Source organism: Haliaeetus leucocephalus, unplaced genomic scaffold (assembly GCF_000737465.1).
Source record: "Haliaeetus leucocephalus isolate CR32 unplaced genomic scaffold, Haliaeetus_leucocephalus-4.0 Scaffold187, whole genome shotgun sequence".
Lineage (NCBI taxonomy): Eukaryota > Metazoa > Chordata > Aves > Accipitriformes > Accipitridae > Haliaeetus > Haliaeetus leucocephalus.
Window position 1 is genome coordinate 215624 of NW_010972623.1, and position 13816 is coordinate 229439.

At 48.2% G+C, this 13816-nt stretch overlaps 1 protein-coding gene across 1 annotated transcript in view; it reads right to left on the reverse strand.

Moving 5' to 3' along the window:
* PSD3 (pleckstrin and Sec7 domain containing 3) overlaps positions 1-13816 on the reverse strand; it is a 91590-nt gene that overhangs the window by 46367 nt on the left and 31407 nt on the right. The window contains exons 7-9 of the mRNA XM_010565219.1: positions 11379-11491; positions 8725-8783; positions 4982-5071 (exon numbers count right to left, since the gene is read on the reverse strand). Coding sequence (XP_010563521.1) covers positions 4982-5071; positions 8725-8783; positions 11379-11491 — 262 coding nt within the window. The remainder of the gene's footprint in view (positions 1-4981; positions 5072-8724; positions 8784-11378; positions 11492-13816) is intronic.

The following is a 13816-nucleotide window of genomic DNA, read 5'->3' on the forward strand; positions in this document are numbered from 1 at the left end:
GGGGTAGGGGAGGAGTTAACCACCTGATGCTCACTCCCTTCTCTCCACTAAACACCTGAAATGATTGGAAAGGATGAAGCAAGATGCCAGTAATTCTCTTTAAATTGAGTGTTTGCTTTGGAGGGCTCGGGGCGGGGGGGCGGCAGAAAGACAGTGGCAAAAAAAAAAAAATTTAAAAAAAACCTTAATTAAAGTGCAGGGAACTGACAGCAAAATAAGATAAACCCTACCTTGCAGCTTCTATAGGAAATTGCATATCCCAGCAATCCTGATCAAGAATTCACATCATTTAGGAAATTAAGGAGGAGTGGTTCTTCAGAAGAGTCCAGCAACTCCCACTTAATTTGGTCACTTCATTACAGTGCTTCTCCAGGAGATAAGGCCTAGCCAAAAAACAGCCTTTGAGAAAAAGCAGACCTTTTACACAGGACTGGTATCTTATCTCCAGCAGCAGCCCCTGCCAGGATGGCTCTAGCAAAGACGCCATAGAGCATCCCAGGTCCCTCAGCAAGACAGAGAGGATCCCTGCCAGCACCACGGGTCAGCAAAGAGCTACCACCTCCTACCAGAAGACACACACAGCCAGGTACAACCCTGTTGCATCCAGTGTTCATGCCATGGGGCAGCACAGCCACCAGAGTTAGCCCACACCAGAGGTTGGGTGATGCCCTTGACTCCAGGAATGAAGTACCTTGGACATCGCAGATGCAGAGGACATTTACTTATGCAGGACAATACAGGCAGGTGGTACTTAGCATACAGCCTAACGACAGAGTACACTTCCCAGGATGCTGCCTAACAAAAGCAGGGATCCATTTCCTCAGAGGTGACTCCTTGCAGGCTCTCTGTGGGCTGGGGCAGGCATTTTCTCTCCTTGCATAAGAAAGGTCTCATCACTGCCACCTTGCTGGAGCAGAGTCGCACATGCCTTGCCACAAGGTGACAAGAGGAAGACACAGTGGCCAGCACTATACCAGCACTTTATTTGTGGGGACCACACCGCCTGTAGGAAATGAAGCAAGTGTGCATGGCCAAAATTAGGCTCTTCCCAAGCCAATCTCCTCCTCTTCTCATTGCAGACAATCTTGTGAACCCCACCTTTGAAGAAAGCTATGGTCACATAATGCAAACCCAGAGTATCATCAGTGAAGATGGTATCACTGTACCAGATTAAAGCTGGTGTGAGCAGAGGAGGAAGGAACCAGCCTGCAGATAAACTGCTCCTACACTGTAGTCATGAGGTTCCTGGCATTGCCCCAGACTGATTTTGTTTCCCTTCCAAGTAGGGGAACCCTAGCCATGGCCTCCCTTTCTACAGGAATAAATGAACAATGGTCTGGTCGTGATTCTCTTAGGCTAACGACCCACAGGTTGGACTTAGTTGTTTTAATTGTTTCTGATGTTCTGCTTGCTCTCAGTCATGGTAGTGCTGCACCTCTCCTCCAGCTTCCCTCATTGTCTGCAGAAGCGTCTGTGGCAGCTAATCCAGGATGTCAGGTACATCTGCTCTGAGGAGATGAGCAGTGCAGCTGGGTCCCTTTGTCTCTCTCAGTCTCAGTAAACCTCTCACTTGTCCCCACCTGTAAATGGTGGTAAATGTGTGATTCACCATCAGCCTTAGGAGCGAGCACTGAGCCCATCCATAGCAGAGTACCACTGCACTGACTAGGACATGGGCTGTCACAGCTCCTGGTATTTAGCACTCCTTCCATGGCTTGAACTCACCAGGACAAAGGGACCTTTGCTACAGGGAAGTATAAGATCAAGGCTGAAATTCAGGATCACCTTGCCTGATCACAGCTTGATACAATATAAAATTATTTGTGTGCTTGGAGTGTGACAGCTCAGAGTCAAAGGACGGGAGTTTCAAAAAGTTTTCTTGCTTTTGAAGATTTTTCACTTTCAATAGCCTTAAACTGCCTGGATTTAACAGACCTGACTCACCTTCTACACCAGCCAGACCCACAGAGATAGATGCTCCTGATTTACACCAGAGAAGAGAAACACAGCTTGGGATGCTGGTTCTAATTTACAAGGAATTTGCCCCAGTTTGAAGGCATACAGAACTCTGCAGTAAGTACAAACTAGAGCTCTCAGGTCAGCATGCACTGACAGTACATAACTGGAAATCAGGCTACTGTCTCCATCTCTAGTCTTTACTAGCAGGCGATGGCAGATTAATGAGATGTGTGACAGACAGTTGAACTGGAGCTAAGATGGAATAAAAGGGAAGGTACATATATCTGCCTTCCTGGCAAAGTACTGAATATATGAATACTGCAAGCAGATCCCATGGGGAGAACTATGCTTTTAATCACAGTTTGGTGTATTTGCCTTTATGGGTCCCAACTTTAAAAGCAACCTCAGATCTGACAAAAGCAATGATGAAGAAGAAAAAGAGCTGAATCTTTGTGCAGATGGGTGTACAAAAGCAAAACTTTTCTCAGTATTAGTGAACAGACAGAAAGATACAAGGTGAGCAAGTTCATATTAGCATTTCTCATTTCCATCTCTAGCCACAGTAAAATCTCTATTCTGAAAGCACTGTCAGTGACACACCAAGAATCATGTCCTGAAGGCCTTCTGGTGTTTACCAAAGTGTCCCTATTGTTGGGAAAAAAAATTAACAAATTGATGGCTCCCTCACGGGATTGGAGAGAAAGGTGCAATCAGATCTCAGTCGGACATTTTCTGAGGCTGATCACACAGAAGCTAGAAGTGTCCCTCCTCACATGTTGATGTCTGCCCCTTGAAGGGCTATCTTCCTATCCAGGCAAAAGAAACACTCAGGGCCGCACTCTGCGCTCAGTAGCACTAAGGGTGATGGGACTGACGTTTGATTTCTGCCTCTCAGCTGACCATCCTGGATAGCCCAGGCAGTATTTGCACCCCTGACTCCGTGAACTGGGACCATGGTAAATGCTACAGAGAGCTGCCCAAGCCCTGGGTGAACACTACCTGCAAATAAGCACTTGCTAAGGTCTCCCCCCTCTTCTTTCCCCTCCAGCACCACTCAGCTGTGCTCCGGGGCTTGGCAGAGCTTCACACAGGGCTGCAGCAGAGCCACGAGGGGAATGCAGAAAGACTGGAGAGGCAGAAAAGCCCACTTGCTTCCCCACAGCTCTGCATCCCTCACCGGTGGGTGCCCAGGACCTCCTCCCACGGGGACACACTGCCACCCCGTGGAAACGGTCCTTCCTCTCCCTGGCTCATGGGGAAGGACACGGGGAGATGGCTCGCAGCCTCACCGATCGATGTTCCTTAACTAGCACTGCTAATGCACCAGCAAGCCATATGCACTTCGGCGCTGTGCTGAAACAGGGCTCTGAATTTAATTTATTGAGACTAATGCAAATTTAATTTCTGCTAAGTCTTTGTAATCGCGTAAATAGTGGCAGTGTGGCTGCTGCGGACACAGTGATGTAGCTACTGAAATGCACAATTACTGCCAGTTGCTCCATTCCCCTCCACTGATAAATCAAAACAACAAGGGGCAGATCATCGGCAAATCTTCAGACAAGCCAGATGAGAGACCAAGGCTGCATGCCACCTCTGTCCCCAAGATGTCAGGGCAGCACGCAGAAAAGGGCGGAAAGCCTCAAACAAGGCAGGACACCAGCACCGAGTTTCTTCCATCCTGCTACATCCAAAAAATCCTGAGTCCTCGTCCTTGCTTTGGGTGGGCTGGCGAAAAGCCAGGCAGCCTTAGCATTAGCAAGTAAGCACTAAACACCAAGATACAGCCCCAACCGCATAATTCTGTCAGCAGAAAAATAAACAGCAGGTGAGCACCAGTGGAAGTCTCTCGTCAGTACACTCAGAAGGTTATTTAAACAGAGTCTGGAGACCTATTTATTCAATAAGGGCTGTAATTAGCCTTCAAATTAATCTCAACACAACTCTCTATGGGAGACTGAGAAATGAGATTCCTTGGGGAAAAAAAAAATTAAGCATTGCTGCTGACAGATGAATACTTTCTATCCATTTAATACCCTGTATTAAAAAATAAAGACATTAAATCTAAAAACAAGGGGCTTGAGCTTATATTCCTAACTCCTTAGTAAGAACCGAGGCAGGAGGACCCAACAAGAACCTCCCCAAAAAGGCTGGAGAAACTGAAGAACCTACCAATACTAGAAAACAAAGTCTGCCACTTGTAACCATGCAGGTACATACACATCTCACAACAGGCCTGACACAAAACCCACCAAAGAGACGGTAATTCTTTTGATTTACATCGGTAGGCTTTGGGTCAGCTCTCAGATGCAGCAACCACTCATTTTTACTTCCATTACAAAAAAAGAATATTATGAACTCTAGTATATGTGCTCCTCTCTTCATTCAAACAGACTGCTGTTTCATGCCAGCAATCAGACAAAAGAGAAATTAAACAGTCTCATTATTATTGACAATGAAACAAGATTCATCCTGCTCAGCCTCTTTCCCTGTTCTTCACATTTAACTCCTGGCACAAACTTAATGAACAAAACCTGAAGCAAAGCAGCCTGTGCCAGACGACACATTCTAATCTGAAATTACATCTCCTGCTCTAATGTGAAAACCCCAAAGCACCTTTGATGAAAAAACACACACTCCTTCCAGATACACAGAGCTCAAGATTAGCCCTTAGGTACTCAATAGTCAGAACCAACTGGCTGCTTCTGTCCGCTTTAATCAGCAGACAGCACTCTGGGACAGCATGACTGTATGAGCTTACAAGACACACAGCTCTGGAGCTGGCCCTGCTGGAGTTCAGTCTCACCTCTCCACGCTACCCAGAGTCTCAATCACAATCAAGCGAAGGCAAGAGGGAAAACAACAGAATAAACACCGCGTATATATAATATATGTTCTGGGAGGAGAAAGGTGCCCATCACTTTTTGTGTTTGACAGTAAAGATTCAGAAAATGCAAGCAGTGCATTCTGTTTTGAACCACCTCTCACTAAAAATGAAACCCATGTTCTGCAGATCATTCCTTACCTTCAACAGCCCTTTCGGGAAGTCTTTGCCATTGTTCATCCCCTGGAGGTTAGCAATGAACTCTTGGCAGGTCATCTTTTTCCCAATGTTCTGGAAGGGATGGCAGAGAAACACAGCTTCATATTCATGCTGCTTTGGAAAATGACATAAATAAGCAACACCCGATTAATTGCATCTCCCCACTCTCATTTAAGCCAAAGGCAGGCAGCACTAAGAAGGCATTCCCAAAATTACTCAGAGACAAGCATACTTGTGTGAATATAGTTAGAAAAGGGAAGGTGCATTCAGACCCCAAGTCCCACATACCCATCCAAAAAGAAAAACAGCTAAATACTGGCGGGTAATGAAGATGATGATGATAAATCTCCCTGGTATCCACATGGTGCCTTACACCCCCATGCCTCCAGAGGCTCTGCCAGCCTCTGATGCAAAAGCTCTGCTTGAGCCTCATGTGGGGCATAAGCAAACAGCTGACTGAGGCCCTTTCCAGACCTTTCTCTTATGATTTCCAATGCTCTCTGCCATTTGCAACTGCCCTGAGTTTGAGTAAGATGCCCAGGAGCAGCCATTATCTTTTCTGATTCACAGGCTGAGGCTGTCTTGACATTTCCATAGGATTGCTCTCTTTTCTCTCTTTCTCTCTAATTCTCAGACTGAAAGTTGCCCAACTGAGCCACAAACAGGAAAGGAATGGCTATGTTCATGTAGGATCCTAACTGCTCCATTTGAAGGCTTGAGGCTGCCCTGAACTGGTCTTGGATCCACAGTCTCCACGTCTCCATCACCCCTCAGAGAAGGTGTCAGTATTCAGTCCCCTGCATGCCCCAAGTGCTAGAAGTCCCACGCTTGGCATGCAGCGAGCCTTATGAGTGGGCAGCAATGACAACACTGAGTTGGTGAAAAAGGAGCCCAGAGAGTTCTGAGGAAAGGGAAGCAGCCTGGGATGAGCTGTGAAACATGGTAAAGGCAGAGGGAAAACAGGGCCCCGTGATGACCACAGTATCTTTGGGGATGCCATTGCTGCCAGTCAGGAAAAGGGGGTGAAGATGACTTCTCCACGGTCAAGGTATGCCTTGGCTGCAGAAATACAGTGGAAGAGCTTTATGTGCAGACAGTGACTTGTGTTAGGAGCAAGAGCCCAAGTTAACACAGGAGTGGAGCCCAAAGAAGCACACCAGTCGGTAATACAGGTCATTCGATGTTACAGTTACATGACAGCTTGGACTGCACATCCTCTACTTCCCTTCCATAGTGTTATGATCAGGGAGAGATGGAAAACCTGCAGACCTTGACTGTCAGCCTCAGCTAGCCACAAAGGAAGATTCTGCAACCTATGGCCAGCACAGACCAGCAGATGGAAGGCAGGCAGGAACATTGGAACGACACACTGCTTCCCACATCAGGAAGGCTCCTGACAACACAGTCTGGCTGTAACCCTGGCTCTCTGGTTGCTAAGCTTCCAGAACATAGCTCATAACTGCAGTCTTTGGGTGCAGGCTGGAGATGTTCTAGGAGACCTGCAAATGCTTTCCTTCCTCCCTGAGACAGACTTCAGCCTGCTCCTGTTTGTTTCCTCCACACAGCAGTTTGCAGCTTCCCCATGGTGACCAAAACCAACAGCAGTGTGGCTCATTTCATCCACTGAGGTAAGTGGCATTGCAGAGGAATGGCTGTTTTGCTCCAGGACCAAAGCTAACATCTCCAGACAGTGCCACGCAGGTTCCATAAGATGTGCCTTGCAGTCTAGAGATACCTTAAAAGTCTCTAGCATCACAGTCTGGGTGATGATGTCCCTGCAGAGAAGCAAGCATGCATCTCCAAGACACAGCTAGCAAAAATGACTTAGTTAAAGAGAGAATGAAATGTGGCAAGACTGGGATAAATAAAGGGCTAAGTCAGAGTTTGTCTACAAGAGTTAAGGGAAACTGTGAACTGAAGGCAGAGCAGCTGCACTACAGCCCTACAAGCAGTTGAGCTTATTGTGAAATAAAAGTGTCCACACTTATGATCAGTATGTCAGCAACAAATGGAGCTCAGTGTAGACAAGCCCTGTGACTCATTTGCTTCCTGTTCTAGCAGAACCATGGTAAGGATGGGTCAGAGCATTATCTTTGCTAGGAAACAGGCAAGTAGTGTATATCTGCAAGGGGCTGCGTTCCAAGTCAAAAATGCCCAACTTACCACCTATGTGAAAAAATGTAAAGCGATAAGAGGAAGACCAAAATTACAAGAAATCAGGGAGAGAGGGAGAGACAGAGAAAAGACACATGCAGGAGTCTGGCAAACATTACAGCTGCATACATATAACACCACACTAATGACTGCCAGCAGGATAAGCCTCCAAAGTTACACACTGCAACAGCCAGAGTCATCCTAGCTTCAGCTACAAATCATCATCATCAATGATGGGTCAGAGACAGATCATTTATTCCAGTACCTAATGAAGACAGTAGGGCCCACTAAAGCATCACAGGGAGTGTTGGGAAATGCTGTCAGGCTTATGTACAACCATTTAATCTCCTCCCTGGACTGCAATGCGAGGCAGGCTGGAGAGCAGGTGCCCTGGGCTGCTCATCACTCTGGGGAGCAGGATACCTGTGCAGGCAGTCTCAGGTGTGCTCAAGAAAAGCGGTGTATGCCAAGAGGCACACTGGGGCACGTTCCCGTACCTCGGCTCACCCTGTCAGGGAAGGCTCAGCCTTCAGGGAAAAAAATTCTTAGCAACTCCCTTCCCCCCCACTTATACAATTTTCAGACAAAGGCATTCAGTTAATGGGATGTGGGCGTCAAAACCCCTGGGGAAGCCTCAGCTTCATTACCTGCACCCGCCACAGAGCTGCGCCCACAGGGGCCAAGCAGCCCTTGGAGACAGACCCAGGGTGCCTCTATCTCCTGCTGCCCAACCCACCATCTTGGCAGTGCAGGGTCTCAGCCAGAGAGAAGCCCTAAAGCCACCTGGCTGAAGCCACTGCTCCTGCATGCTACCATGCCATGCTCCCTGTGTTTTTCCCTCTCCATCCTGACTCCAGGATAGAGGAAGCCTTCCGTTAGCATGGCAATACCATGCACAGCAGGCACATTGCACCATGGGTGCCGAAATACATGTCCTAGGGCTGCTGGCACCCTGTACCAGTGTGACTAAGAGGACTCAAACTGGCATATTATTTCCACCGGGCAGGCAGCGGGGAAACACAGGGCTCCCACTCAGGATGTCCACATCCCCCCTCTGCTCTCTTGGCCCTGGGCACACCTGTCATTAACCTGGCTGAGCAGAACTCTGGTTCCACCAGATCTGCCCCCTGCAATTGGATGCCTGCAGACATCACCTTCCCCTTGTGACCTTCCCAGCAACTCTTCACCTCCCTTCTTTCTTTTGCCTTCCCAAATGGTTTTACGTCTTGGAAAGGGGAAGCCAATCCCAACCACAGCTTCCTGGCCAGGGCCACCTGCTGTAACCAGTGAAGGATGGGAAGCACACCAGGTAGACAGGGGCCTGAGGACAAGGAGCATCCTCACACATTATGGCAATGCCAGGCACAATGCCAGCTTACATATGACTGACCTGGGCATGCCAGAAAGCCCTGCCCAGGACAACAGCCTGGGAGTGCAGCCTTCTCACTGTTTGCTCTCTGCAGGGTTGCTTTAGGAGCAGGCCACCAGCAAGGGGACTGTGCTACCAGAAGACCACCCCCTCCAAGCACAGAGTCAACGGGAGCAGTCTACACAAAGCTGTGCATACTCACGTGGCCATGCAGGTCTGTGTTCAGCAGCATCATGGCACACGTGAGACAGTGAACTCCATCTGCAGAAGGAGACATAAGCAGAGTCACATGCAGACCCATGACTGGACCTTTAAGAACAGCTGAAACTGAGCCTCATAGCTGAATTGAGTCTGTTCCCTTAATAAGAATCTGTTTTATCAAGAAATACACATAATTAAATAAATGAACAGTGAGGTCATCCTACAGCTGCCAAGCCAGAACAGCCTTTCTTTCATCTTTTAATGACTGTCAGAACTATCTTGCAGCACCCATGGATGAGACAAACTAGACAGGAAACCACGCTGTCACCCGTTGCTTGCCAATACCAATACCACAGCCTGAATCAGCTCCCTCTTCTTCATTTATTTCAGAAAGGCAAGAGTAAAATACACCCATTCTTCCATGCAGAGTGGATACAACACGGTATCCTATTTTCCCCCTCCTCTGGCCCCTTCCTCATTCAGGGGTCAATTAGACTGAATTTTGGAGAACTTAAGTCAGCTATTTACGCTGCCTTGGCTCCATATTGGGTAGAAAGTGCTCCAGCAATTTCTAAGGTGGTCCTGTAGCAAAGGCCCTCAACAGTGAGCCAGAAGAGACAGATTATATCCCTAGCTCCATCCCTGGAGTCACTGTGGCAGACTTGTGAAAGTCAAGGTAGACTATCATTTGCAAAAGAGGACACCAATTTCATAGTCCTCATTTTCCAGGCACCTCTTTTAATACCCAAAGTGTATTGGCTATGCACAAATCCAGACAAAGGTGACAGTGCCCATGGTGCCATTTATCACCTCTGAAAATCCAAATGCCTCTAGCCAGTTTCCAAACGTTAGGAACACATTAGGAAAAATACCTTCTCCATTCTCTTGTTCATAAACACATGGTGCCACCTTCCCTTCTCTCACAGGGGTGTCATAAAGACACGGAGTCATTTATCAGACTTGCACACACTGCAGGGAGGTGTACATAAAAACTATCGTAGCCGAGACCAGATAATGACTACGGACAGGTCCCTCTGTGCTGTGAAGGAAGAGAAATGGGGATGAGGATACATATATCTCACACTCAGTGTGACTACCACAGGCTTGAATCTGTGTGAGATGAAGCCATCACAAAAAGATGTTCCCCAAGGAAAGGACCACATTTTCTTACGATGTTCGTACAGGCCCTAGCACCCAAGCAATGTGGCCGAACCGTAGCTAAGCATGACATGAGAGAAGAACTATTATCGCTAGCAGTAGTAAGTCTGAAGCAGCTTGAATCTGGGGCTGTGGCGCTCCAGCTCAGGTCTACGCATTTCTTTAGAGTAGCCTGTCCTCTCATTTGCAAACTGCAAATGCATCCAGATGATGGAAAAGGGAAAGAGGAAAAGAGAAAGGCAAATGCAATCCTGGATTTCCATCGAAAGGAACAACCACCATATTTCTGCAGCGTAGCACTTGACTACTGACAGCAGAAATACAGAATCAAAATTATGTAGAATCCTGGGCAAAGACTGCAGGACTCACTTTAATCTAAATGCTTACTCAGGCTCAGAAGTGGCAACGTCCCTCCTGCACCCTGGACTAGAGTAAGGCTGCCACATCAATATGCCAGTCATTATTTCAGTCTGGATGTGACACACCTACTCTGCCTGACGGCCTGTGTTGTCTCAAAACAAGAAAGGCATTACAAAGGACAGAGATAGCATGGGAGCATATCCTGTCTTACTGCTATTCCCCTCCTCGGCATGCCAGCCAGTAAAGCTGACCGATGCAAAGTGGACAAACATCACCTCACTGCAACGGGGACCGGTCACAAAGCAAGGGGCAAGGAAGTGTGGCAGTAGCTCCAAGTGTAGCAGCTCCTTCTCGCTTACACTTGAGACTAACAGCACAGCTTAGCCCGTGCTTATTTTCTCTCTCGCCCTCCTCCCTTTCTCAGCGTGTGATCAGCCCGCACTGCAGTCAGGGCTGCATGCCTCTGCCGGCATAGCTGGCTGAACGCAGCAGCTACGCCAGCGGACACTTCGTCCTCTTCTCCAATGCCAACTTTCTCAGGTTTGACCTGTGTGCTTGTTTGTTTCCCCCATCCATTTCCAAAATGACTGAAAACATTGGCAAGGAGGCAGCACTCCGGCTGATGTCAGCTAGTCGCAATGAAACCATGCCAGGGTCTGGATACAGCACCCAAAATTCACCCCCACAACTGGCAAGAACTGGCATGCCTGCTGCCAGTGCATGCAGAGACGCAAGCACTGAATGGAGCATGGAAAGCAAACAGCTTCTCTTCCACTGAAGATGGGACCTATCTTCACCCACATGCGTGTAGCTAGCGTACAGGTACCCACACATGGTGGAAGTCAGCGAGACCAGAAACCACAAATGAGGACATTCAAATCTGGAGATGCTACAGCTGAGGATTTACACTGAGGAGGCCTAAGCACCTTTCCTGACTGGGGATGAATACAGATTTTTCACTGCCTTACCACGATTACGTGTGGAGAACCTGGAGGGTTTCATTGCTCACCACAGGCACGCTCAAGTGTGGCACGGCAATTACACACCTTCCCCAGGCACACACCATACATGCTATTGAAGGCAAGAATGAAGGATGAGGGAGACAACCAAAGACCTTCATATCAGAAACAAAGTTACCTTGAGAAGAAATGGTGTTTGGGTTGCACTGGTAGTATCTGCTGGAGAAGTGGATTAAAACTCTCTCTCGTTCCTGAGTTTCTCCGATAAGTGAAAAAGCTTTAAAGAAACTCCTAAAAGGAGTGAAAAAGGTGAAATTAAAGTCATAAATCTCTTTTTGTCTCACACAGCACACAGAGCAAAGCACACTTCACAGCAAGAAGTACATAAGCACACACCAGATATTTAGTTCCAAGAAGCCTTTCCAGGAAAATGGGTTATTATCCCATGTGCAGTTAATCCCAACATTACAGTAAATGAAGTAGGAGTTAATTTACCACTGGTCTCAGCCATGGAATATACACACTAATAAGCAATTACACCATTTGCGAGACCTGTTCTTATTTTTAATATTTTTCTTTTCTTTGGGGAAGGAACTGGAGCAGGTGTTGTTTATGCATGACAGACATCTAGAGTGTTCTCTGTCCTTTTCTAATTGTCTGCCACCCCTGCACCTTTTAACTTTTAGTATTCCCATTAGTATTCCCATCCAAATCAGAGAAGCTACTCCAGGCAGTGAAGTAAGCAGATGCACTGCAGACTCAGAGCCCACACCAAATGTGTGGTCCTCCTTCTGGATGGTCACCCATCAGAACAGCCCAGGACCACAAAGGTTGCCTTGCAGAGGGCAGCGTGACTACCTGACCTGCAGAACACATCTGGGGAAGAAGTCAGAAGAGTCATAACATCTCCCACCAAGCTTCAACAGCAGAAGGAGCAACCTGGCCTTCCTGGGTTCCTGCTCATGACATTCAAAGGCACAGGGCTGGTGCACACCTGGGCATGCTCGTTAGACACAGATAGCGAGCCTGTGCAAAGAGGTGGGACACACATGCATATTCCACTCTTCCTCTGACACTTAACCACACCGCCTCTCAACCATGCCACTATTCTTCCTGCTAGGAAAACTCGCCTCACAGCCAAAGAACTTCTGCACTTCCCAAAATCCCCACATCCTGGAGCCAAAAGATGACCTCAGCAGTATCAGCCTACGCTCATTTGTCAGGATGCTTCTAAGAAAAGCCTGAAAACACAAACCTTCTGGGTCTGAAGCAAGACGCCATACAAAATGAGTGCCTAATAGACAATTTTTAAATACCCCATGAGACTGAAACTAACACCAGGCCTGAGAGGCGTGGAATATGTTGCTGGAACATTCACGTCTATCTAATCTGGACGAATAAAAGTAAATTTTTTCTCTTTGATGTAAGGTCAGAGACAGGCTGTATTTGCAGCGATCTCACACGCATACAGAGTGTGATCTGCCTGGTAATAACTTCATTTCATAGGTAATATATTGCAAATAATCCAATTCACAAGTAGATACAACTGAGTCTTTGCAGGGTTTCTCTTCCTTTCCTTCCTCATGCCCCCATTGGATGTTTTGACAACTAGCCATCTTTCCTCCTCCTCCAGCTCGGGCTCTTTCCAGTAACACCTCCTGCCCATGCCAGGCACCACTGACCTACACCCTCTCCTCTTCTTCAGTGCCTTTCCCCCCCCCCGGAAGCTGCCTCGGAGAGGTGAGTTTCTGCCCACCAGGAGGGCCAGGATGGACTCTCAGAGGGGCTGGAGCAGCGGTCCCACCTCCTCACCTCCTGCGATCCTGCAGAGGATGCGAGATGCACGGGCCAGAGTGTGGAAGCAGAGCAGGACAATGAAGGAACAACCGATGGTGATACGCACTGCACATCGGCCTCCCGACAGCCTGGGGATAGCGTGTGTCTGGGCTGCCGCCATGGGCTCCAAAATGGTTACAAACCACAGCTTGTTAGCAAGCCAGCAGCAACAGGGTGGTTACCTCTCGCTCTCTGCGAGCCTGAGGCAGCACACCTTGGCTCCCCCAGGCTTCGGGAGGATGCTCTGTCCCCAGCCCCTGCTCAGGGCATGCAGCCAGCAGTCACTGCAACTTCTCCTGAAATCTCAGCAAACCCCTGGCGCGTCTAAGTCCCACACGAGCCAGGGCATATTTTAGAGAAGGTCACAACTATTAATATTAACAGGAGATCTACCGGGAGCAGAGACCTCCTAAATATGTGCCACAAAGCAATTAGGTGTTGGATTTCACAATTTAAAAGAGGGGTATATTTAGCACCATGCTTCAGGGCTACTAAAACCCGGAACGAGCAGCAGACCTCCCACCGCCCCGGCTGCTCCCGCCCCGTGCCGGGTGGGCGCTCCAGCTCAGCTCTGCTTCCACTGCTGCAGGAGCAGTCAGTTCACTCTCCCGCAGACACATTTTGTTTTCACCACCTTCGGCAGGCAGGACTCTGGGCTTTCTTCGGGGGCTGTCACAGTCTCCTGGAGTCAACCCCCCTGGAAATACATTTGCAAGGGGACTGGCAAGTGCCTGCCAGACCTCCTGGGTTTGTATCGTTAGAAAAAAAAAAACAATAACC